General features: G+C 48.8%; 1 protein-coding gene across 1 annotated transcript; it reads right to left on the bottom strand.

Moving 5' to 3' along the window:
• Positions 1 to 3,584: 3,584 nt before the first annotated feature.
• Positions 3,585 to 26,812, bottom strand: LOC131402039 (tubby-related protein 4-like). The gene is given in 14 exon segments (XM_058537021.1): positions 3,585 to 3,802; positions 5,229 to 5,633; positions 5,636 to 6,367; positions 6,370 to 6,756; positions 6,759 to 6,941; positions 6,944 to 7,636; positions 10,046 to 10,189; positions 13,071 to 13,164; positions 14,386 to 14,530; positions 17,852 to 18,001; positions 25,130 to 25,359; positions 26,417 to 26,470; positions 26,472 to 26,642; positions 26,786 to 26,812. Coding segments are annotated over 14 exon segments (3,633 nt in total).
• Positions 26,813 to 27,124: the final 312 nt, after the last annotated feature.

Below are 27,124 nucleotides of genomic sequence, written 5' to 3'. Positions count from 1 at the left end.
AAAACAATCGCAATTCCAAATGCATTTGTTTCTAGAGGTGAGCCTGCTCGAGACAGTATTTTAAATGCACTGGTTTACATCAGTAGATAGCTCACTAATACAGGAGAAATCTCTACAAAAAGGCAATGTTTGGGAACACAGCTTCCGAGTTTGTACAGCGGAAGGATGAGGCGCCATGTTTTGCGCCTTTGGGCTGTTAGAGTGGAGGGCAGTTCAGAACACGGTCCTGGTCGTCCTTTCATTTTACAGATGGACGAATGGAGGCCCACGGTCACCCTCCAACTTTCGGCACAGAGACCCTGGGGTCTCCTGACGTTCTGCTATGCTAACAAGAGGAACGTGCACGTTCCTGCGTGTCCTTGTGGGACACTCGACAAGGGAGCAGTGGCCATGGATGAAAAACACTAACCTACAAAATCCTGACTTATGCTGCCATGAGAGCTTTGACATTTTCCTGCTCCTTGGTGCCAATTTTTCTTGGGATATACATTCAACGGGTACACCGTACACACATCTGTGCCTTTGGTTTGGTGAGGTTAGAGTTAAAACTCATTTAAAATTGTTTTTTATGTTTGTTAATTTATCGCTTCCCTCAAAAAGGCATGGATTCTTTATGTAGTTGACTATTGACTGGGCTAATGTTTTTAAATTTAGGAATCCAATGAGGTATTTTAACAGTCATAAATTGCTATTAATAAACATGAAGGATGTACAATTCTGCTGTTTAAAGTACTGACTTTAGTAGTATTTAATACATTGGGACTGACTGAATGAAAACAATTTTTAAAACAAGGAACAGCATCACCATGAACTTAAAAGACACCACACAGCAGCTGCTGCAGACACCTGGGCCGTCTGCCGTGGCCTTCGAGAGTCTCTGCTCCTTTGGCCGGAGCAAGGGGAGCTGGGCAGTTGCTCATCCACAGGCGGACGCGCATGTACGCAAAACATCCCAGCCCGAGGTCTCTGTCTCTACCAGGGGAAAAGGCCTTTTGGGGAGCGATCTAAGAATTTAGTAAGTTTAGTTAATTATTTGCTACACATGCTCACTTGCTCTTCAAACATGTATTTGTAGTTTTTATTCCAAGGATTTCCCCCATATTTGCTCTGATGAAGAAAAGTTCTAAAATGTACCCTTTCGTGGTCTTTACATCTTAAAGACCAGGCAGAACTTTAAAAACGGAAACTTATTCCTAATAATTCCTTCCTCTGCTACTCTCTTCCTAATGTCTCCTCTCATTTCATATCACCTTTTATTTTTAATTAAAAATAAAATTTCCAAGAGAAGGGGAAATATTATTTTAGGCTCTGTTATCTCAAAGAAGTCTTCTCCTTTGTATATGATCAATACCACAAAATGCAAAAAGAGAGTTACTTTTAAAGGATTAATAGTATTTTTTTCCCAATTAGAAAAAGTTATAAATTGTCCAGCAAAAAAACCTTTTACCATATCCTCTTTATTTCTTGCAGCAAAATATACTGCTACCAAATAAGTCATTATAAACATACTCTTTTTCTAAATAAATAATAAAATGGGCATAACTCACCAGTACATAGTAACAAAATAATTCCTGAGAACACTATTAAAGCAAGATAAATAATTATCTTTTGGACAATAAAACAGGGGAATTGCATTTAAATTATTTTAGAAATAGGCTATAACCATTATTGCACAACTAATAATAAGCAATGAAACATCGTAACAAGCTACAGAAACTCATAAAATAATTATATAATTCTGAATACACTGCTAAATTCTTTCTGGCAGAATTTACCCACCAAAGAATCAGGTTCAATATTTTAAAATATAAAATGGGAAACTCTGGTATTAGCTGGAAGATGGTCTTCACCGCATTTAAAACCTCATCTGTTTCTTCGCAGTCTGGAGAGAACGGTGAGCGATACCATCTTGCTCTGGGAAAGGAACGGGCCAGTGTCTTTTAAACCCAAACAGGGAATTAAAAAAAAATTATTTTGAAAATACTTTTCTGCAGTATCTTCCACTTGTCTGTTTCCAAACAAAATCCAAATTTAGGACCCTAAGCTAGTAGACAGTTCTTGTGCTCCTGCCCTACCTAAACAACATTACAGATGTGAATAACTGAAAAAGAGGAACTGGGGCTTGTTCTCAGAGCTGAATGCCGCCCAAGGCGTCCCCCGAGGAGGGGGAGGTGGCAGAAGATCATCTCAGTGGACTTTTTTTTTTTGGCGCAATTAACAATGAGTAGTCAACCAACTACCTAAAGTCCCATAATTTAACCACGTTCTCCCAGTGGTTTATTTCCTCAGTAAATGGTGTGTACAGTTACTAAACAACTTTTTTTTTTCCCTAGAGAAGATTGTGAGACTTTTGTCAAAGAGCTGACTATAACCCTCTCTCTTAATACCCTGGCAAATGCTTAAAATTTTTTTGTTACATTTCTAATCTAGTGGAAACCATTTCTGGTCAATTGTATTTGAATGTAGCCAAGAAGAGGAAAGGAGGGCTTTCAATTGGTATCGTCAGCCTTTTTAGAAAGGGTAGAACGGTGTCATCTCACGGGAGAGAAAATGTCCACTGCTGCATTTTCCAGATTAAACAATAAAAGGGGTGGGGGAATAAAGGCTGCTTCTCAGCTGGTGGGCATCCAGAGACTAGCCACCGCGGTAGCTGAGAAAATCGTTACCCCACCGCACGCCGGGATCTCTCCACTTCTGTCTCCTACCTTCTCCCGAAGTCAATCACACTGAGTCACTGAGCCTACGGAATTGTGACATATTATGAAACTAGTGGAGTCTTCAATGTAAACATCCTCCGAAGAGGAGCGTAGCCCTTGTACGATTTCAAGTCACGCTGCGTGAACCGCCCGTGCGTACATGTGCAGGAGTTTCCTCCTCACCTGCCATCCCTTCCCCTACATCCTCATGAGCGACACCTATTTATACCGGGTAATAGCACCCCCATACAAAGCCTACTTTTATTAGTCAAACACAGTGCATTTGCCAAAACAACCTTCATTAATCAAGTCACCTCTGGGGGAGTAACAGAATATGTGTGAACTAAATGTTGTTCCCCCAAGAGAACCTGTACCTTCAGGATTTTTGGTTGTGTCTTTTAAAAAAGTTTTTTGTTTTTACACTAGTGGTGATGTTGGAGGAGAAATAAAAGCTAGACATTGTGGAGAATGAAAAGCACGCATACTCCTTAGTCTAAAAGAATAGCAGGCCAGAAGGCAGTCCATGTTTCTGCTGAAGGGCCCCTCGTCCCGCAGCTCACACAGGCACACCAGGAGGACATTCCCACAGCAACCACGTTTCCTGAAAGAACACCAGGTGCCTCGCACCCTTTGCTTCCAAATACCACTCTCCTGTGTTTTGTTTTTGTTTAAAAAGAAAGAAGAAAGAAAGACAATAAAGGAGAATAAAAGCCCAAACAAACGACGGCAACTGAAGGTCAGTGCCTGCCCCGGGCCTGACAGATGTTTCCAGTTCTGCTCCTGTCTTCTGGTCCCCAGCCCCTGGGGCCCGGGCGGGCTCCTCGAGCATCTCCATCAGGCCCCTCTGGAAAGGCTCCTCTCCCTCTCCTCCTCCGCACAGCAGTCTCTTCATTTCAGGCGCTGAGTCACGTTGGCCAGGGCGACGGCGAAGGCCTGCACAGCGGAGAAGGGGTACTGGAAGTCCAGGATGTACGCATTGCCGTCGATCCTTCCAAACTGCATCACCTGGGGGGCGAGGGAGGGAAGCAAAGACATTAAAGCACAAACAAGGCGGGACACAGGGCAGCCGGGTCTGGGCAGCACCTGCTGGAAGCAGATAGCACAGCCTGCGAGATGCCAACAAAAGTGACTCTGATCAAGCTTCTCGATCTAACTATGAGTTTGGTGGAAATAAAGGAGCGGAGGAACATGTTAAACAACGCAGTGGGGAGACAATGAGCAGACTTCAGGGCATGGAAAGCTCCACAGGTCAAATGAAGGGGCTTCCTCATCCAGGAAATGGAAAAAGGAAGAACAAGTAGGAAAAAGAATCTACAGGCTAAAAGGGGCTGACGAGAAATATCAACTGCAACTGTCAATGTCACTACTCAGAGAGGGACAGAACGCCACCGCCTCTTTCCCAAGCCTGCTTGCCCTTGTCATTTCAGTATTCATGGGGACCACGTGACATGTATTATTATGCAACATGTTATGTACACTTATTTATTGTCTTTTTTCCATTTTTGTAAACTCCATCAGGATAGGGATTTTCTGTTTTCCTCATCGATCTAATTTCAGCACTTAGAGTAAGGGCTGGCAAACTCTCTGTAAAGGGCCAATAATATTTTAGCCTTTGTAGGTCATACGGTCTTTGTCACAACTGCTTAACTCTGCTGCTGTAGGGCAAAAGCAGCGGTAAATTATACTTAAGTGGATGGGCGTGGCTGTGTCCCAATGAAACTTTATTTATAAAAAGCAAGAGCAGATGGACTGGCCTGTGGGCCACACTCCTGGCTCAGAGGATTGCCAGGCACACAGCAGGTGCTCAATCAACATTTGTTGAGTGAATTAATGAAAATGAGATTTAAATAGGAGAAGTGAAGGGAATTCCAGGATGGTGGAGGAGGGTAGTTCCAGAACAGTAGCTACACAGCAGGGCTGGGGCTACCCGTCCAGGTTGGAGCAGGAAGAACCGACAAATTACCCAATGTGTTTGCACCAAGAGGGGATTTGCATTCCGCCAGGGAATCAGCAAATGACTTAATAATAAATACACAGAGAAATTAGCAAATAAGCAAGCAAACAAAAACTGGGTAATTATTATGTCTGGGGGGAAAAAACCACTCTCCAATAAAAAAAGAAATGTGATTAAACCATATCACATGGCTCAGCTCTGAACGGTACTTACTGGCATAAGGAGGTGACCAGTGACTACTGATTCAACTGGGAAGGGGGGCAGGGAAAGTTCACGTGTGTGTAGTCAGAGGGTGGGGGGTGAAGAAAACAAACCCTCAGGTTCCTCAGGAAGAAGTCAATACACGATGCTGAAAACTGAAAAATCACCAAATAGTAGACACCCTGCTCTTTACAAATATGGTGGCAAATACCAGAAAAAAGCCAACAGAGGTGGAAGCACGCCCTCTGGGGGAGGCTGAGGTTTGGGAGCACGCAGGGGCCTCTTAGGGGTCCTCTCGGGTCTTGTAGAAGCATTTGACTTTAAAAAATCAGTGCATGTGTTACTCTGATGAGAAATAAAGACAAGACAGCAAGTACCCCTGCGTGGCCTCGTCCACAGCCGCTGCTTGTTGGCCATGACGTGCACGAAGCCCTGGCTGCGCGGCCGGCCGTCCTCCCGCTCGCTGGCCCTGCGGCCCTTGGCCTCCTCCGGCTCGCCGGCCGCGCGCAGGCTGCGCTTGCCCTTCCAGCCCGTCTGGCCGCCCTGGCTCCGGGTCACCAGCTCGTCCCCGCTGACGCCCAGCCCGGGCTCGCTCTCCCAGCTGTCCCGGAACCCGTTCGTCTTGTTCAACTTCTTCCACTTCAGCTGGTCTTTCTGACTCTTCTCTTTCTTCTTCTCCCTCCCCAGACGGGGGCTGGAGATCAGGGAATTCAAGTCGCTCCGAGTCCGAGCCTCCTTCTTCATCTCGCCCTCTGTGGTGGCCTGAACGTTTCCCTCCTCGCTCGGCTGTCCATGCGCTTCCGGCTCTTCTTCCCGAATGTCTCTGTCCGCTGGGGGACCGGACTTTCCGTCAGGGAGAGGACTTCCTGGAAGTTGTCAGCGGTCTCTACCATCACCTCTGTGCCCAGGTGGCTCTGGAGGTCGGTGGGCGGTGGGGACACGGGGGCTTCTCCACCACCAAGTGTGCCTTGGGGGAGCGTGCCCTGGGGGTTCTGCACGGGCGGGCACGCGCTGTAGGAACTCCAGGGGTGCAAGGCGACAGGTGGCGGCTGTAAACTCCAGCACGTGCTGCTTCCTGGATACATGGGGGGCAGGGGGCAGTAGGAGAGGGGGGGCGGGTAGGCGGGCTGCAGGACCACGGTGGGCTCCTGTTGTGCAAACTGTGTCTGGGACAGGGTGTCTTTCGGGGAGCAGGGAGCCTGCACTCCCGGCAAAGGGAGGGTGTTATAGCTTCCTGGGTAGGGCACTCCCATCCCATAGCCCGTCTGGAAAGTGGCAGTCGGGCTGGCGGGCAACTTGGGGGAGACGAAGGGCACTCGGGACACGTCCAGGTGCTGGCTCTGACCTGCCATCAGAGGGGACAGTTTCAGGGGGTTGGGCACTGCAGTCTGTGCTGTCCTGTCCTGGGGAACCCAGATGTCCTCCCCCAGCACGGGGTCCCACTGGTGAGGGGGCGGCCGCTTCCCGGCCACCGCAGCCTCGGGCAGCGCGGGGTGCCGCAGGGGCTTCTCGACGGACAGTGCTGGCCCAGCGCCTCGTCCTCGGGGAAGGCCGAGTTGACATAGTGGGCGCGCTCGCGGGCGCCGTCGGGCGGGCTCAGGAGGCTGTAGGAGGACTGCGGGGACAGCGGGGACGTGCCGGCCGCATGCGCCCCCGCCCCCGCGCCCTGCTCGGCGCGCCCGGCCGGGCCCCCGCTGCACTGGCTGCAGGTGTAGAGGGCGGGCGGCGGCCGCGCGGGGAAAGGCGCTGCGCCCTTGGGCTTGGCCGGCGGCTGCGGCGGGGCGCGCGGGGGCTCGGCCAGCTGCGCCGTCCGCAGCGCCGCCTCGCGGTTGTTCCTGCGCAGCGTGGCGTGGATGAGGCTGCTGTCCGGCCTCTGCGCCGCGGCCGGGCCGGGCCCCGCGTCCTGGCGAGGGCAGGATACGGGGGCGGGGCCCCCGGTGGAATGGAGTAGCGCGGCACCGTCAGGCGGTGCAGGGTCGCGCTGGTGCAGGGCTGGGGGACCTTCTTCTCGGTGGCCGTGAGCCTCAGGGTGGCCGAGCTGCCTGGGCCGGGGAGGGTGTAGGTGTTCCCGGCGCAGAGCATTGGCGTCCGGGCCGGCACACCTCCTCCACGCTGCCGCTGCTGTCGAAGGTGGTGATCCTCTCGTAGCCCAGGGGCGGCTGATGGTGCGCCGCCGTGGGGTACAGCGAGAAGTCGCCCTTCTTCAAGCACACGTCCACCGGGGGCTGTGGGGGCGGCAGCGGGGGCGGCGGCGCTGCCGTGGTGGGGGCGGCGGGGATGGTTCCTGGGTAGGGCGGTGGGGGGCTCATCTTCGCCACCTGGACCTCCTGGAGGGCACTGAACACCACGGCGTCCCCCTCGGCGGCCAGCTGCGGCACCGGCCGCAGGGCCTTGGCTGGCTTCTGCAGGTGCTCGTGGTCTTGGTCTCCGTGGTCCACCACCGACAGCTGGATGGCCCCCTGTGCTGGCGGCGGCAGGGACAGCTGAGGGGGCTTCGGAATGATGCGGCCCATCTCCACGCCTCCGAAGATCACCTGTCCAGGGTTGGAGTAGCGGTCCGAGATTGCATATGGGTTGGCACTGTCACTTGCATGCTCAGCTGCCCCCACGGCCATGGTCTGATTGGTCAGGACGTCCAGCTGCACGTTCTGATTGGCCAGCAGGGACTGTACCAGTCCTATGCTCTGCGTGGGGGACATAGCTTGAGCTGAGCTGTGGATGGGCGGGATGGGGATGTTCACGGGACACGGTGGGTTGTTCTCAGGCACACCAGATGCTCCAGTCACTGGAAGATTAGAAAAACCAACTGCTTACAAAACAGTGCCATGAAACTGGGTCAGAATAAGCAACTCATCTAGGCCTTTTACGTATAAACTGTAATTCCTACAGACAGATGCCTTTGCGTGGGGAAAGCTGGACCCTTCCTTCAAGTTACACAAAGCTTCTCTGATGTTTCTGGAAGGACACTGGCAATCGGTGGGCTCTGGAGCTAAGGGCATTGTCAGAGCATTTCAATGAATACTTCTGAACCTTCTGAGTGTGGTGCCACGTGTCTGAATGGTACTATGGCAAATAAATGTTTAAGGACACTTTTTACTCATGATGGTCATAAAACGGCCCATTCTTATGCAAGAGGAGGGCAGTGGTACAGTATGAAACTCCACTGAGGACTCAATGCCTAGGCTTCTGAGTAGGTTTATCCAGGGTTTTGGATTGGTTAGTGTGGGAAGTGTCGTGGGGCAGATGCGTATCTGAAATTTGTATGTAAATTAATTTTCTGTAAATAGAACCATGTAAAATGCAGTAGAGAAACCAATGATAAGAATCCTCTGGCAGATCTGCATATGAGGGGAAGGATCATTTCCTAACTTTACTGCTTTTTAGCATTTCAAACAGTATATAAGTTAGAGCCACACTGATTAAAACCCTGTAAATCCACCCTATTTGCACACAGGAGGAGTTTAATGGAGTGTGCGTTTGAGCAATCATCTGCAGACCACACGCAGGGCCTCAGCGCCACTGTTCAGTACTGCCCTTTCTAAAGAGCCCACAGAGCACTGGAGGTCTGCTCATCTGGGCCTAAGTGCCACGTGACTATGAGCACGTGTGCAGGAAACAGGCATTAACAGGAAATTGCACAGGCTGGCTGACCTTTCACCAGAACTACAGAGGGAAGCCAGTAGTCCATCAAAAGCTAAGCCCACCCTTCGTGCCTGTGACAGACTCATCCCCCTTCCCTGGGGTCCTCCACTGAAATGTGACTGTCCCCTAGCTGCAAGAATCTAGGTCCTGTCTCAAGTTTTCTATGATTCCTGTTCAGATCCCTCTTCCAGATGCTCTCTCCTCTGTATGGAGTACTGAGGGCAGGCGTCTTCCCCGCCGAAGGAGAGTCTCTCTGTTGCGTCACCAGCAGTACGTGTAAGCCCTGAGACAAATCATTCCTCCTTTCTCTGGGAAGCACAAACAGTGACGACAACAGCAGCAACAGCTGAGCACGAGAGAGCTAGATTAGCCACATTCCGGGAGAACGGAGGGCGCTAAGGGGAAAGTGTGAAAGCCACTTCTAAATCCAAGGTTCTGAAATAGCAGGAGAGCTGCTATAAAGCTCATGTGTGAGGTTTCACCAAACTGCAGGTTTATGGGGTTGCAAAACCTCGCCCATTAGTCCAGAACATCTGCTCCACCCATGAGGAGAAAGTATACCTATCAGAGAACCAAAGACGGCTACTGTCAGAAAGTGCAGTAGAATAATTTTACACACAGAAATCTGGCTGAAGGAAGGTCAACAACGCCCCCAAGTTCAGAGCCCGAGTTGGGACGCGTGTCCCTCCCCATCCCACGGTGAGGTCCAGAGCCCCTCGTTTGAGAATGACAAGATACAGGAGGAGTCAGTGGCCGTGTACGGTTCCTCTGGCTCAGAAGCCAGAGGCTTTCAGAACCTTGCTTGGTTCTGAGTAGAGGAGCCTCTATATTTATAAAATTGCAGGTGGACTTTTTTGAGAATAGTTACATATAAATAATTGGTGGACTACTTAGAAATCATTCTAATAATCAAAGTAGGATCCCCCCCAGTAGAAAAGACTTAAATTAAGATGCTATGGATCTGAACGTTTGTAAGTTGAGATTTTAAAAACTTATACCAGCTTTGACCTTGAACTCAGACCTGGCCTCTATGCACTGAGACACACTCTGCACATTAGGAGAGAGACGTTCCGCCCCGGAGGTGAGGCAGGTTTGAGAAACTGGGCTCTGTGGCACCACAGGGAGATGCCATTCTCTAAGCAGGGATTGAGAGGATGAGGGCTAGCCTGGGGTCAGTGAGACTGGGTTTCAGTCCTGACTTGACTGAGTCCTGATGAGTCCTGTTAACTTCCCTATCTGGGCATATGACTAAGAGGACTACCGAGAGGATAAAGTGAGATGGTAGAAGTGCTCTGTGATCATGAGCCATCACGGCCACCTCATCGTCCTTGCTCTGGTAGCTCCCCTCCTCCCCAAACCAGTGACAGTAGGTGACCTTTCTCCAGTGACACGCCACCACACCCACCAACCTTACTGAGGAAGTTGTACCTTTTCCAAACCGAGGCAGCAGGCACGGACTGACATGTTGGCATTCTTGACTACTTACCACTCTGTCCCCGTCGCGACCCACTAACAGAGGGCTCGTGACAAACCAGTTGATGTGTGAACACACCTGGTAAATCATCCTCATCTTCACTGACAACATTCGGGTTGAAGACAGGTAAATTAACATACTCCATGGAAATCTTCCGGACCTCTGGGAGATAGATGGTCATCTGCCGCGGCTGGAGATGCAGGAGGCTGGTTTTATAGATTACTGGTGGGAGGAGGAAAGCACGGTTAATAGAGACAAGCCAGAGGAGAGCCAAGGCATCAACAGTCATGGGAAGAGACGTGGGGTGACCTGCGTGGGCAAGGCCGGAGACTCTGAGAGCAGCCCTCCACCTCCTCTGGCGCACGACTGGCCACCCCGACCACGGACTGGATTCGGGAACAACAAATTCTCAGTCTAGCCCAGAATTAAAAACCTATCTTAGACAAATTCTTTTTAGAATGAGCTGGGTTATGACAAATGTATTTTTTAAAAATCCCATTTGCAATCACCAGGATAACTTGGTGGAAACAGTTGTGATAACCAGAGAGCCAAGCTCAGGGGGCAGTCAAGCAGCTACTGGAGGGCAGCTACGCGGGGAGCAGCAATGACACTCGGGCTGTATTCGGGACTGGATTCTGGGCTTCCTGGCTTCCAGTTTCATGCTCAGGATAGAGAATCGCGGAGAACTTCCACACAGTTTCTTTAAATGCTAAGATTTAATTTCATTAACAGGGACCTTTAAGAGAAGGCCTAGACTGCAACTAAAATATTTAGAGAAGACAAAACAAGTTGAAAAATAATGAATCTGAATTTAAGTTTCACAATAGGTTAAAATCAGGATGAAACTGTCCCGTCAACTTTCTCTTATGTTTAATACTCTTTGCTGTGAGATATGTAGAGGTTCTTTAATTATTCCTATTCTTATTTTTTATTAAGATGAGCCAAGTTCTACCTGCGAGGCTGTCACCTCACAGCCTGGTGGCTGACTGGCCAGCACTCCCACAGCTCCAGGCCTTCTGCTCTGAAGCACCGTCGTAAGGCTGCTCCTTGGGCTTGAGTGGGCTGAGACGCCTTTTCCACGCCAGGGGTCGTTACAGGTCTTATTCATGTTTTCCTCTCTCTTGCCCACAAAAGAGAGTTTGAATTTTGTCTCAAAAATTCTGGATGGTTCCATATAGCTTAAGAATTAATGCATTAAAGTGCTATTCTTTGTCGTTCAGATCGACAAAAGGATGTAAAATTAAAAATCTCAGGAGGGATTTAAAAAATAATATCAGTTGCCTCCAGGGAAAAAAACTAGGTGGTTGGGGGTGAGGATAAGAAAGATTTTTACTGTATATTCTTTTAAATCTTTTGAATTTTGAATTTATTCCACATTTTTAAAATTAAGAAATGCAAAAAATTAAAAACACAAAAATTTAATGAGCCTGATCATTCTAATTGAAGGAAACAAATTATTCAATGTAATTATCCAATTATTCAATATAAAATATCCAACAGCACTCACTTTTTGAATCTAACAGAGTGTCAAAGATTATTTAATAGGGCGCCATATGTAACAAACCCTCTAGAATCCCAGAGTTAATTTCTTCTCTCTAGCAGAATCATGTGGAAAATTCTTTTAGCTTGACAAATGAAAACGCTCTTTTTAAAAAGGTCAACGATTAGGACAATGATTTCACCGCAGTCACACACCAAGCTTTTGTCTTGGGCACTGAGATTCCTAATACAGGCCCTCCCATCTTAAGGTCCTCCTTGACTTCTTTATGGATCCACTCAACATCCAAGAACTAAGGGCAGAATGAGAAGACCCGTTGAGCATAGGTGCACGTCCATTCCTTTTGTCAACATTTGCTGTAGGCAGATGGCTAAATTCTCAGATTACAGGTGTGGGGTAACCATGCCTCTCACACAGTGGTTATTAGAATCACCATACATATCATGAGGGTGCTGCTGAATTACTGAAGAGCAGGCTTTTGTGGTCATGAGAGGGTTTCCCGGCTGTTGAAAACATGAGAGATTTCTTTCCATTATGTGAATGGATTGTCTATTGTTATTTTCTAAGTCAGTTTTATGTTTTACTTTTATTCTTTTTTTCCTTTGAGCTGAGAAACCTCAAAATGAAAAATCCAAATGCAGCACCATTTAATGTCTCTGAAGATGCATACACAGCAACAGGTCTTTTTAACATCTGCTTTGCAAGAACTATTTGTTTTAAAAGATCTAACTGTGTCTGAAACAACTCTAATGGGCAGATCCAGAATTTTTCAAAAACTATTTTTGGTAGGTTACACAGACCACATTCAAGATGGGGCCACCAGCCATCGGTGAACCCCACTGGCTAAGCTGGCCTTCTAGAGAGACGTGTGCGTGTTAGATGATCAGGCAATGTAGCAAGGTGGGGGACAACACAGGCCCTTAGCCCACACAGAGATGTGGCCATTAGGATGAAGCTGCTTTGAAAAGGACCTTCTGTCATTTCACTCCTTCACGGTCCCCTAGTAAATATGACACGTCAGTCATTCAAGCAGATACAAAAGAGAAGGCAAATTCTGGGTTCTGCCCAGCCTGGTTCTCCCTGGGTTCCATTTTCCTCGATGTCTCAAACTTCTCATGGAGAGGATATTTATCTGGTACTTAGAAATGAAATCCAAAAAGATTTACCACTAAGAACTGTACTAACAGTCAGCCAACTTCTTCTTAAGGTCTTGAACACTTTCTTCTTGACTTTCTTCAGGAGTTTCTTCTGACTCAAGAACCTAAAGACACTGGTACCAAAATCTGTGCACAGTAAAAGACCAGAAATCAAAGTAACCAGAAGCCTATAAGAGCTTTGATAGAGATTTCGGCTATTTTGTCATTTTTGTAAGTCAGGGCTTGTATAAAAAAACGAAAACACCAGTGGCAAAAAAAGAATTTGAGTGATAATTCTAATTTTTGTGAAATCAGAGTGGCTAGAGTCAAACTTTGGAGGTAAAATACATGCTCATCTTTTGGTGTCATAAGAGCACATTTTCTACATTAGGCCACCAAAGGTTGAAATTGCTTATTCAGCCTGAGTTCCAACCGGGACAGTGGGAAGAGAACAGGACGCAGTTTTTACCTGCACCGAGGTTGGTTGGCAGGAAAGCAGCCAAGCCCACAATCTTAAATTTGGTTCCCCAGATATTAGACATGACCTGAGCAAGATAGTTGTGCTGTGGGAAAAAAAAGGAGAAAAATCACAATCTATTTCCATATTTTCTATTGATCACTCAAGAAGTAAGGACGTTAACACTTTTTGCTTAAAAAGCCACACGTGGGCACTGCCAGAAATATTCACTCTCTGTCATTCCACTGTTTTTAAGACCAGTAGCTGCCTACAGCATGTCAGGCACCCATTTGCAAGTGGTGGCTCAGCGAGCTGTCATTCTCAGGTTGGGAGTGGGGGCGGGTGTGTCCCGGTGTGTCCACATGTGTGTAGGTTAAAAAGGCACAAAAGTGATTTGGGCACTTTTTTCTTTACCTCTCCTTCCTCCCAGTCACTGAACCAGAGAGAGCACCTGGCTCTGAACCCATTTTCATCCTTGATATTTCTCCTGGAAACATCAGCTGCACTGATACCAGTATATCCCAAAACTACCCAATTATCTGTTTCTTATTCAATCAAATTTTTAAAAATTTAAGAAGTTATCACTATGCCCAAATCATGCATGAGTGTGTGTGTGTGTGTGGAAGGGCAATAATAAAGATGAATAAAATACAGCTCCTCAAAGAGCTTAGAACCTAATGGAGGAGAGAAGGCCTGTAATTATTTATATACAAGGAAGTGACTGAGAAATGTCCTAAGGGAGTTACAAACAAGATGCTCTGGGATTACTGTGGCTGAGCCAGGGGAGGAAGCCTTCACGACAGAGGGGAAGTTCTATCTGGAAGCATGTGGGCAGAAAGGAGGGTGAGGAGATGGAGCGGGTTACCCAGGCAGGGCAAAGGCACAAAGGCGGGAAGAGGTGAGTCAACAGTGTGGCTCTGGCACCTGGAGAGGAGGGGGCGTCGAGGAGGACAGGAGGGAAAGACAGGCCAGGCCAGGCAGTGGGGCTGTGACCAGGGATTGGCTCCTGCCGACACTGGAGTCACTGAAGGGTCAGAAGCGGCTTGAGGGAGCAGAGGTGAGAAGTGTGGCTGTGTCTCAACCAGAGCTACCTGTGAGGAGATTCCTGTGGCAACAGGGGGATGCCCGAGGTGGGAAGAAGGCCCCTCGGGATGTGGAGGTGATGGGGCATGGAGGAGGGCAGACAGGCTCTGGTTCTCTACGCCCGTGTCTGCAACTGCAGTGACAGGCACGGAGAGGGGGGACCGAGGGTTCAGCGGCCATCAGGCACACACTGAGGAGGGGAGCGGAGCGTTGGATTGGGGGACCACCCGAAAGCCGACACTACCTGAGTGATGTCTTCAAAGGGAAACTCTCTTCGCGTCAGGTTGGGCGAGCCAATGGAGGGCTTGCGCATCGGCAACGGTGGAGACCTGGAGATCTCCTGTGCCTCCCGGGACAGCTTGGGGGACTTCCGAGCCTCAATGTTGATCCTGCGGAGGCAAGGCCCCGAGGGTCAGGCGCCCCGGTGGGGACGGCGCCTGCACTCCTGGCACTCCCTTCACTGTCCACCAGTCACCGTGGATGTGCCACTCCCAGGGGCCAGGTCCCTTAATTTACCCAGGCCCCGCCCGCCTGCTTCTGCCTTATGAACACAAGGAAAGAAGGACAGAACTGCATATCGAATAATATATATTCAACAATATAGTGAGGTTCAATCGAGTGATTCATTTGTAAAGAACCTCAGAGAATTAACTTTCTACTGAAAACTTTCTACTGACTAATAGTAAGTTTGGAATCGTCCACATGTCTTCTGCCAGGGGTCTGCAAAATTCGTCCTGAGGAAAGTGGCGGGTGGAAGAGGCGTTTCTCACCTAAGTCCACAATGGCGTTACAGTTCCTAACACAGTGCTGGGATTTCAACAGACTTACCTAGCATCTCCCCCCTGCAATATTGACATCAGATCAGTGGATCTAAGTTTTTCTGCTGCCTTTTGATCCTATGTTATATCTCTGTTCCTCAGTTCCTTTGTTTATAACATGGGGACACACGTGTTTAATGGCAGTCTACCCCAAAGAGAGTGTTATAAAAGTGAATATGGTAAGGTTGATGACATTCCCTGAAAGAAAAGCATTAAGCCTCACAGATACTGCTTGAGAGCTTGATAAGACACCTAGGGCTCCCAAAGTGTGGAAGGACAGGGGGACCGAGCTGGTTAAAGCTCTGAGCGAGGACAACTGGCCTGGCTGCTGCGTAGGGGCACTCAACACTGAGAAAGACGGAAGGAAAGAGGACCAGCTCCAGAGACCGCAACATCCGGGAGCTTTCCAGGGACATTTACAGGTGAAAGATTTGGTTGCTTATGTATTAAATGTCCTCTTCTCCTTAAGCAATGGGAAAAGCCAAAACACTGTAGAAGTGTAGAAAAGTTCATAATTTTATTTGTAATTTTAACAAGCCTAGAATAAAGATGAAAAAAATAAATCGAACAGATTGCTGGATATCTGGATATCTATATGGGAAAAAAATGAACGTTTACCCCTAACTCAGACTATACACAAAAATTAATCTGAGGTGTAAATTAATCTGAGATTTAAGTGTGAAGGCTAAAACTATAAAGCTTGTAGAAGAGAACAGAAGAATGTCTCATGATCTTAGGGTAGACAAAACAGGACAAAAGAATTTCCTAAACAGCACACGAAAAGTGCTAATCATAAAAGAAGAAATTCACATTAGACTATACAGCAATCCATATATCTGCTAAAGGACTCATAGCCAGAATACATGAAAACTCCTACAACTCTAAATAAGAGAAAAACAACTCAATAAAAAATGGGCAAGGGGCTGGCCCAGTGGTGTAGTGGTTAAGTTCACGTGCTCCGCTTTGGTGGCCCGGGGTTCAAAGGTTTGGATCCCAGGTGTGGACCGACCCATTGCTTATCAAGCCATGCTGTGGCGGTGTCCCATATGAAGTAGAGGAAGATGGGCATGGATGTTAGCCCAGGCCCAATCTTCCTCAGCAAAAAGAGGAAGATTGGCATCGGATGTTAGCTCAGGGCTGGTCTTCCTCACAAAAAAAAAAAAGGTGCAAAAGACTTGAACAGACACTTCACAAAAGAAGATAGCCAAATGGCCAATAAACATAAAAAGCTGCTTAGCATCATCAATCATTGAAGATATTAGGATTAAACTACCATGAGATACCACTATACACCTACCAGAATGGATAAAATTATTTTTAAAAAATGACAATACTCTGTAGGTGAAGATGGAAGCAGCTAGAACTCTCATATACTGCTGGTGGGAATTTAAAATGGTACGACAGGCACCTTGGAATACTGTTTGGCAGTTTCCAATAAAGTTGAACATACGTCTACCCCGTGGCCCTACAACGCACTCCTAAGCATATACCTGAGATAAACGAGTGCATACGTCCATAGAAAGTCTTGTAGAAGAATGTCTACAATGGTTTTATTCATGATAGCCCCAAACTGGAAACTACCAAACATTCAATTGGTAAACGGAATAAACAAATTGTAGTATATTCATTACAATGGAATTCCACAGAGCAAAAAAGAAAAACTGTTGATACACGCAACAACATGAATGAGTCTCACAATCATTATGTTGATTAAAAAAAGCCAAATAAGAAAATAGGACATGTGGTTTGACACCATTTATATGAAGCTCAAGAGGAAGCAAAACTCATCTATGCTGACAGAAGTTAGAGCAGTGGTTACTCTAGGGAGTGGGTATCGAATGGGAAAAAGTACAAGGGAACTTTCCGGGATGATGGAAATATTCTTTATCTTCAACTGGGTGGTGAATACACTGGTTTACCAACTGCACAATGCATTATGTGTTTACAATCTGGGCAGGTACGTATCTGCACGTACATTAGACCATCATTTCACACAGCATCAAGAATTTTAGAGCTAGAAGGATCTTAGTGAAGATCTGCTCCACCCTTTAACTTCATAGACAAGGAAACTGGTCTCCAGGTCATGGATCAACGTTACATTCTGAGGTTACAGAGCCCTCGGTGGCAGGGTCAGGACCAGCAAGGCAGGGTTTTTTATCTATGACACTGCAGGCCCTTCCATCTGCTTTTAGCTTTTTGCCACTCTTTAGGCCAAACCCTTAGGATAGAAATTTTTTTGTGTTTGTGAAGAAGATCAGCCCTGAGCTAACATCTGATGCCAATCCTCTTCTTTATTTTTTTGCTGAGGAAGATACCCTGGGCTAACATCTGTGCCCATCTTCCTCTACTTTATATGGGACGCCACCACAGCATAGCTTGACAAGTGGCACATTGGTCTGCACCCGGGATCCGAACCTGCGAACCCCGGGCTGCCAAAGCAGAGCACATGAACTTAACCGCTATGCCACTGGGCCGGCCCCCCAAACATTTTTTTTAGAATACTATTTTTTCCAATTACAGCATCAAAGGCATTTGATTCGGCATTCCTTTCAACACATTACATACACTGTAAAACCTCTGTCTTACTGTTCTCAGACCAGAAATAAAAACAAGTAAGCCAGAAAGCTACGGCCGCCCCTGCCACCCACCACCAGTGCTGACCCCTAGAAGTTCTGAGGGTTCAGCAAACTTCTTCCTGGGGATCTTTTGCTGTCCTGAAGGGAAGAGTAAAGGAAAGCTATAATTATCACAGGCAGATCTTCCAGACGACAGACTTGGATTGCCTCTTGCTATGCTCCTCTGGTGTGCGTTAATGGGATTCTGCTGCAGACACAACACAGACACACCTCCAGAGGCTCAAAAAGGGAGGACGCCCCTACAGACCAAGATTACCTTGGGAGTTTGGGTGATTTGCTAGCTCGGGAGATTTTGGGAGATTTCTTGGCAGCCCAGTCGTCACTCAGTTCGATGTCACTGGAGTCTGAGCAGTTGCAGCTGTCGATCATGGTAGAAATCAAGCTGTTTCCATAGATTTCATCGGGTAAGATACCAAGCAGTAGATTTTAGGGAAGTGACATCAGTTAGACCCTCACGACGATCATTACTAGGAACTAAGGACAGCCTGACCCTATAGGCAGCCGTTTGAAGTCTACAGGTTGAAACAGAAAGGAGCAGAGCATTGTCTTCCTTTTACATTTTTATGCCATTATATTTTCTAAGCAAAAGTAGTCCATTACTTCTGCGGTTAGCAAATGGGCGTGGAATTTTAATGCCTCTGGAATGTACAACAGTCTGGCACTGCTTACTGTGCCAAACCTGGCAACAAAATGGCCGCGCTATTGTGCCTCACCACACACCAGGCTCCATCTGGGTTCACACGGGCAGCCTGGGAACCCAGGCCGGGCAAGGGGCTTGCTGACTCACTGACTCCCCCAGAACCTGCTTCTGCCCTGGGACCGGGGAAGGCCCTTGTTGGTTCTGGGCCTGCTCTGGACTCAAGACCTGGCAGAGTTGGGTCCATTTCAGGGACTCCGAGAAATTTATGTCTGGCGTGTCAGAACCGTCTCCTGGAACCGCCACAAGTATGCTTGCCGGGGGGGGGGGTGGCTATCCCACCTGCTAGAGGTGCCTGCCTGCTTTGAGCAACGGCTGGAAGAAGACCTGTGTGGCAGGACTTTCAGTGGGAGCTTTGGGTTCTCCTGAGGGTGCCTGCGTGGAAGCCACTCAAAACAACCTTGTCAATTGGCCATTAGGTAGAAGATTAGAGGCCCCAAGGCAGAAGACGACAGACACAGCAACGGGGCGATCACAAAACTGCAGAGTAGATGAAGTCCATGTTTAACATCCTCCTCAAAACCCCTTCTCCTTTGCTGCCTTCCTCACACGGCCTCACATCCCCTCACATCCCTTCACCACCCAAACCCTGCTCTGCCCCACCCCAGGTCTGCCCTCACTGGAAGTACCTCATTCTTCAAAATCACTTTGTTTTGCTGACAAAAGCCTCATTCCCTCAAGGCTCCAAGAGCCTTGCCAGGCAATAAAAAAGCTGCATCATTCAATCACAATGAAATAATTTATAGACTATGAGCGATTTTACCATTCAAAAGGGCTGTTTACATTTGAAAGAATGAGTTTGTAATCCAAACTAATCTCTGTTTCTGAACACGTGGAGGTGACATCCGTGTGGAGGTGACATCTGTGAACAGGGCCTCTCTGAGGGCCCTGGAGGCAGAGCAGAACAACTTGGCGTGCTACTTGGAAGGAGACTAGCTGACGCCCGATCAGTGTTACTACATCGGCCTCTTCATCAACTACTTCCTGAATCAGAAGGCACGACTCGTGAATCCAGCAAGCTGGAGTGGTGTGCATCTGAGTTCCATCAAATAAAAAGGCTTAATTCACACGGCCCAAGCAGTGCTTTACATTATTTAACTTAGGAGCCCTAGATCAAAGGAAGTTTGGCCACGATTCCAAAATGCATATAAGCCCACAGAACGCTTCCTCTGTGTTCACGAGCACAGAGCCAGTTCACCGACCTGAGGAAATTCAGTAATGTATTGTCCACTCAACACCTGATTGACTTGCTGATGCCGGGGTTTTGTAATTGCTGGATGTCATACCCTTTGCTTTTTTCCTTTACTCACGTCTTAGTCTGTGTGGGCTGCTATACCAAAATACCACAGACTGGATGGCTTATAAACAATAGAAATTTACGTCTCACAGTGGGGAGGCTGGAATTCCGGGATCAGGGTGCCCGTATGGTGGGGTTCTGGTCACGGCCCTCTTTGGGGTTGCAGACGGCTGACTTCTTGCTGTGTCCTCGCATGGCAGAAGGGGCTACTTTCTGGAGCCACTTTTATAAGGCAATAATCTCATGATTATAAAGGCTCCGTCCTCATAACCTAATCACCTCCAAAGGCCCCACCTCCTAATTCCATCACACTGGGCATCAGGATTACAACATACGAATTTAGGGGGGCATAAGCATTCATAACCACTTTTATTTTATTGTCTGTCTCCCCAACTAGTGGAAGGAGAGTTGCCTGTCTCGCCTCCTGCTGTAACTCTAGAGACCAGAACAACGCAGAGACTGGATAAATACTTCCTGAAAGAAAAACGAGGTCTCTCCCTGCTGCCTGGCTGCACCCCAGACTAACTGCAGCAGGATCCTGGGAGTGGACGCGGGCACTGTCGATTTTTAAGGCTCCCCGGTGATTCCCATGAGCAGCCAGGGCTGAGAACCACTTGCCCAGGAGCAGAAGGACTTCCCCATAGAACGGACTTAAAGGGGGCGGCGTGAGAAGAAGGGAGTTGCTTTCTGAGACAAGCCCCAAGTCCTGCTTGTTCAGTGTTACAGTTACACACTTGGAGGCTCATCACTCTGCTCCCTGTCGTCAACAACTAGAAATTCAGTGCAGCACGTCAGAGTAAGACCCAGGGAGCCTGGGGGTGATGGACATCTGTACCTCTTATTTCTAGAGATTCTGTCATTAATTTATCATGAAAATTCTGGAAGAAACATACAAGTTGTAGATAAATGTAAGTTGATATTCCTCTTTGAGAACAGAAGGCTGAACTGTACTGTTTGGGGCTTCACATCCCAGTTTTGTCAGTTTGCAAGAATATGCTTATTTCATCTGGGTTGAGGCCTTTTCAAAACACACAGCCCAAATCAGGTATCTTTTTAGAATTTTAAAAAAATCTTTAAGCACAGTTTCAAAGCTTTTAAATAAAAGTTCTGTCTTAGTCTGCTTGGGCTACCATAACAAAATACCACAGACCAGGTGGCTTAAACAAGAGAAATTTATTTCTCACAGTTTGGGAGGCTGGAACTCCGAGATCAGGGTGCCAGCATGCCAGATTCTGGTGAGGGCTGTCCTCCTGGCCTGCAGACGGCCACCCTCTCACTGTGTCCTCACGTGGGCTTTCCTCAGCGTGTGTGTGTGTGTGTGTGTGTGTGTGTGTGTGTGTGTGTGTGTGTGCAGGGAGATCTCTCTTCCTCCTCTTACAAAGCCACCAATCCTACTGGATTAGGATCCCACCCTTACAGCTTCATTTAACCATAATCACCCCCTAAAAGCCCTGTCTCCAAATACAGTCACATGGGGGTTAGAGCTTCACCATATGAACTTGTGGGATGGACACAATTCAGTCCATACATTCCGCCCCTGGTTGCCCCCTTATTCATATCCTTCTCCCACGCAAAATACATTCATTCCATCCCAACACTCCCAAAAGTCTTAACTCACTCCAGCATTAACACTAATGTCTAAAATCCAGAGTCTCATCTAAATATCACCTGAATCAGAAATGGGTGAGAGCCAAGATACGACTCACACTGAGGCAAAACTCCCTTCCAGCCATGAACCTGTGAAACCAGACAAGTTACGTGCTTCCAAAACACACAAGACGGCAGCGGGTCAGGCACAGGGTGACATTCTCATCCCAAAGGGAGACACAGGAGAGAAGGAAGGGCCCCAGGCAAGTCCAAAGCCTAGTAAGGCGAATTTCTAGACCTTAAGGCTTGAGAATAACCCTCTTTGGTTCAATACTCTGCCCTCCAGGCCCACTGGGGTGGCAGTGTCACCACACAGCTCGAGGTGAGGGTCCCCACGGCTCTGCGGGGCTGGGGTCTTGTCCTCAAGTCTCCGGGTGGAGGCTGTCTGGCCTGCTAAAATTGAGGCAGTGGCCCTGATGACCTCTGAATCGCTTTTGGGGTCATTTTTCCCTCTTGAAGAATAGTGCATGTTCCTATCCGACCAGCTCCATCATCCCGTCCTGTCAAATCCAGGAAGTCAACAGCCTTCCTTCGTCTCAGCCCGTATGGACAGGCTGAGAACTTTCCAAATCTCCAAGTTCTGGTTCCTTTTTGCTTAACAATTCCTTCTTCAGTGTGTCTCTCTCCTCTCTCATTTTACTATAAGCAGTTAGGAGGAACCAAGCCAATCCTCCAAAACTACTTAGAAATCTCTCAAATATCCAATTTCATTTGCTTGCAAGTTTTACCTTCCACAAAACACTAGAACACAGTTCAGCCAAGTTCTGTGCCACTTTACGACAAGGATCGCCTTCCTCCAGTTTCCAATAACATGTTCCTCATTTCTGTCTGAGACCTCACCAGACATGGCCCTAATATCCATATTTCTAATGTGTACCTCAAAACCCTTCCAGCCTCAACCCATGACCCAGTTTCAAAGCTGCTTCCACATTATAGGTATTTGTTACAGCAGTTCCCCACTTCTTAGTACTAAAATCTGTGTTAGTCAGGGTTCTCCAGAGAAACAGAACCAATAGGAGGCAAATACATATACACACACATACAGAAAAAGAGAAAGAGATCATAAGGAGTTGGCTCACGCGATAATAGAGGCTGACAGGCCCCAAGGTCAGAGTGCCAGCCTGGCTGGGGTCTCGGCTTGTGGATGCACACCTTGCTGTGTGCTCACGTGGCCTTTCCCCAGTGTACGCGTGCGTGTCGAGAGAGAGCTCTCCCTCTTCCTTTTCTTATAAGGCCATCAATCCTATCCCATTGGGACCCTACCTTCCTTAAAAGCTCTATCTCCAAATACAGTCACATTGTGGATTGGCGTTTTAACATGTGAATTTGGGGGGGGGGGACACAATTCAGTCCATAGCAAGCTCTGACTAAAGATTTCCTTTGGAAAATTTGTGAACTTTTGCTAAACAAAAATTATTGGGATTCATGCTATGTATTATAAAACGCACACTGGTAATTCTGAGAAACACATTTGTTAAGTTACTTGGGGGACATTTACAACAGGGGATCAAAAACTTCAGAGCATAGCAATCCCCTGGGGCCTCCACTAAGTTGCAGATTTCTAGGCGTCGTCTCCAACGTGCTGAACCAATCTAAGGGGCAGGCCTAGGAACCTGGATTCAAGTAAGTATCCCAGGCGATCTGCGGGAAGGTGGCCCATGGACCACATCTGAGAAACGACGACATGGAGGACTGAGAGAGTTCATCAGCTTCTCACGATGAGCAAGTCCTGGCTTCTCAAAGTCAGGAACCCTCTCCTCTCTGAACCAGGTTACGTCTACCACTCGGTTGGAAATTAGTCATGTTCTGCCTTGTGACACATCGTCTATTTTTGTCTCGAGGTATTTAAATCTTGACTTTTTTATTGAAATTTTCAAGTGTTAAGTTGTCTTTCACCCAAAAGGGATCATGAACTCCCTGAAAGCAGAGATGCCCCGGCACTGCTTCACAACCACAGGAGACCCGAGGACCGTGTACAAGGCAGGCACTCAATACGTCCCGCCTATCTGCTTTGCTTTACAGCCTTTTCATTATAAAAACACAACACCTCCTTCCCCACAGGCCTGTTAGCAACCGGGCCAGCCTGTGTTGGGAGGAGCTGACAAATGTGACCACTACGGAGAAGCAGGCTGGGACGCTCAGGTCAGGTCCACGCAAGCAAGGTCTTAGGAGGCTGCAGCCTTGTCCCTACAGCACAGCCCCCGCTGCTTCTGTCCTGTTCTTCAGTGGGAAATTGACGCACAGGAGCGGGGGAACAGAAGCAAGCTCTTCACATAACTTCCCGTCAACACTGAATCCGAGCATAGGTTTTATAAAACTGCATACACGGGAGGAACCTTAGAGACAACGACCCCGCTGAGAACCGGCGATGCGCCCTCAGGTTCAGGACCTTTCCCAAGTCCCCCCATCAGTCATCTCTAACCGCCATGGCTCCTGTCTTCTCTCTTCCCCTGAAACTGCAACTTCCTTCTAAGTTCACGTGCACTGCTCTCTGGCTTCTCTCACTTTGCCTTCCTTCCTTCTGAATCTTCCCTCTCCCTCCTTTCCACCTGCCTCCCTACCAGCCTCCAATTCTTCTCGCTCTCCCTGCTCTTTGTCCCAGGTCATCACATGACTCAAAAGACGAAATAACTGACTAATATCCAATTTTTAAAGTATAGTTTCACTGCTTTCAATTTTACACGGTAACACTGACAGCAGAATGTTGCTACAGATGCGGAGCATTCCAATAAAGAAAAGCAGACAGCAAGTGGATCGACTGTAAAATACTGAGGTGGGCAATTGAGGCCAAGGTTGAAAAAGCCCATTGCACGTGACACTCGGCTAACTGGTGATGCTACACGGCGCAGCGGCTTCAGGGACAGAATGGGGGCAGAGGCCAGTCTAACGGGCGGGAGAGGGAACAGGAGATGGGAAGTGGAGAGAACAAGTATGAACTAATGAAAACAAATCTAATTCAACCCACATTGTCCCACGGTCAGGCGCTTACCAGGCACTGGGGGTACAAAGATGACTCAGTTCCCTCCCTCCGGGCCCTCAGGATTCAGGGACTGTGTGCCCCCAGGGATACCAGCAGCTCAACTGACTGACGGGCGATGGGCACAGAGGGGAGAGCTGCTCACTCTGCTCTAGGTGACCGGCAAGATTTCACAGGGAGGCGGGGGAACGTTTGAGCCGGCAGGTACTGCTGACAGAGGCCACAGGCCTCCACAGTGACTACAAACAAAAAGAGCAAAGTCCCTTCCCTGGAGGCTCACACTCTAGGGTCCCAGAGAGAGGTGCGCAGTGAGCCCCCTGAATACGGCAACGGAGTCATGAAGATTGGCATAGGAGAGTCTTTAGAAGGAGGGAGTGACTGTCATGCGAAATCTTTATGAACCAGCAAGAAAGTCTCCTCGGTCATCAGCTAAAAAGCAGCTAAGGGTGGCTTAGCGAGAGCAGAAGCAGGATCCCAGCAGGAGGCTGAGGAGCAGGCTGAAGGTCTGAAGCGTTTAATCCTGTCACTCGCTCTGGGGGGCAGTGACGGCAACTCACTACTGTTTTGACGGTCTCAACAGAACATTCGGGCCCTCAGTGGATACCTGACAAATAACTGAAAGAGGAGGCTGCCATTCCCAAAAGGCCCGTGCCAGCCTCCCCTTGATGACAGCCGATGTCTCCTCCCCCCACAGCCCCAGCCACACGGAGCCTCAGGAGCGCTCTTAAAAACCCGTGGGAAAGTCCACTTAGGGAATCGGTAACTTCAGCAGGATTTTGGAAACGGAGTAGCTTCAGGGATGTTCCGCGCTAGCCAAACGTTCACAGATAGGCGTTACCTTTGCGTGGGCAGTCAGGAATACCAGTCCGCACCCCCCGAGAGGGGTCTGCAGTCCCTGGCGAGGCGCCCCCCTGCGTTGCTGTGTGACGGCGGGTCCGTGATGACGAGCTCCGGCCGCAGCTGGCTGACGCGCCGCCCCTTGAGGACGCGCACGAGCCCGCCCAGGTGCTCCAGGCAGAGCGTGTGGCACGGGCCGCCCACCTCCGGGCCGCGCTCTGTGCGCTTCACGGTGCAGTGCAGACGCTCGTTGCCGGCCGAGGGGCAGCTGACAAAGTCGCGCATGTTGTCGGGGTCCGGAATCGGGGGCTGGAGGCAGGACGTGGAGAGAAAAGAGCGTGCACATCACTGATTACCCTGGCGGAGCTCTGGCTGGCAGCTCGGGGAGGGTTAACTGTGCGGTGCGGAACAATGACTCCCAACTCTGGGCGCACGTCACAACCTCCTGGCAGCTTTCAGAGACCTCAGCCCGGATCCCACCACAGACGATGGAACTGGAATCTTGTGGGGGTGAGCCTGGGCACGTGTGTGTTCTAAAAACTCCCCAGGCGATTTTAACGAGCAGCCCAGGGTCCAGAATCACTGGTGTGGAACCAAGAGTGTAAAGCAACTTGAAGAAAGTATCACAACAGATTCTAAAACTCGGATGTTTTAGGAAAAAATTAACCAAGAAGTCAATCTGATACTTAGAAGCAGAGACAGAAAACAAAAAAGAGAACACAGGAAGCAACCTACGTGCGGAGGGCCAGAGGGAACAGGGAACCCACACTGGAACAGCCACAGGCAGGTCCAGTCCACATACCACCATAGCGACAGACCAGTTCTCAAGCTCCAGTCAGCACAGAGGACGCTGACAGCGAGGGCTGGGTGAGGGCCGCCCCTCCGCACAGTGATGAGGAGAGCAGGCCCCGGGATTGACAGGGTCCCATCCTGACCGTTCCCCTAACGAGCCACAGAGCAAGTCCCTCACTTCTAAGAACGCGTTTCCTGCTTTCTCAAGAGGGGATAACGGCAGCATCTGCCAGGGAGTCAGGACTGAACAAGGCAGACTGATCATCAGGACGACAACGGCAGCCACGCTCGGGATACTGCCTCTGCCATGAGAAAGCTAATGCCTATCACACAAGGTGACTCTCTTGTGGACACTAAGGGTGATGCTAGGGACAGACTGCGCGCGTGGGAGACCGAGGTGGGACTTTGCGGAGCCGCACACCTTCATCTTGCAGAGGAGCAGACGTGACTTCTGTGCTCCTGCTCTGGGACTCTCGCCTGTGTTCCTTGTCTCGGCCCTCCTCTTGGCGAGCCTTCGGGAACAGGCAGCCAGCACGAGTGAGGAAGGAGGAGAAGGTGAGTGGAAGGGCTTCACCTTGATGGTGGGGATGAAGGCAGTGGGGAGGTGGGAGCAGAGGCGGGGGGGGCGGGGTCAGCTTGCTGACGTCTTTGTCCTCTCGCAGGGCGCTGGCAATGGCCTGCTGGCACAGCAGCTGCAGGCCGGACACGCGGTGCTCCACACGGACCACGTACAGGGCTGGTCCTGATGCCATCAGCAGCCACGAGTCCCGGTGTCCCCAGCAGATGGAGATGATGGGGCGCTGCCAAGAAGTGAAGGGAGACTACGCTTAAGCTGTCGCTCTTGTAAGCAAAGATCATGCACACTTGTGTCAAGCCAATTCAAGTGACCTGATAGTTCTTGAGGATATTGGTTTTAAAAAGCACAAGAGAGGATGTTAAATACCATACTACAAAAATTCAGTATTTCCATTGAAAAGCAGTTAGATCCCCAGGCCACAGCACAAAGCACTGGAAAAGTTTTACAAAGTTCTTTTACACGTATTATCTCATTTAATTTGGTGCCATAAAACCTAACTTAGCTCTTATGACGTTTCTCCCAGGAGATGCAATCAGCCTGGGGGACTGTACTGCATATTCCTTACTGAAGCTCTGCTATCTGGAACCCCAAGTAACTGGTGGTAGGTATTCCCATGGCTTGGGGAGGTGGTAAGGAGGCAGACCAGACGGCTCTTCCCTTTTGTCCCGACAGGGAGCATTTTAGAGTCAAACCATCACTGGATTT

This window comes from Diceros bicornis (assembly GCF_020826845.1).
Source record: "Diceros bicornis minor isolate mBicDic1 chromosome 3 unlocalized genomic scaffold, mDicBic1.mat.cur SUPER_3_unloc_1, whole genome shotgun sequence".
Lineage (NCBI taxonomy): Eukaryota > Metazoa > Chordata > Mammalia > Perissodactyla > Rhinocerotidae > Diceros > Diceros bicornis.
Note: the sequence above shows the minus strand (reverse complement) of the source record. Positions and strands in the feature narration are given on the sequence as shown.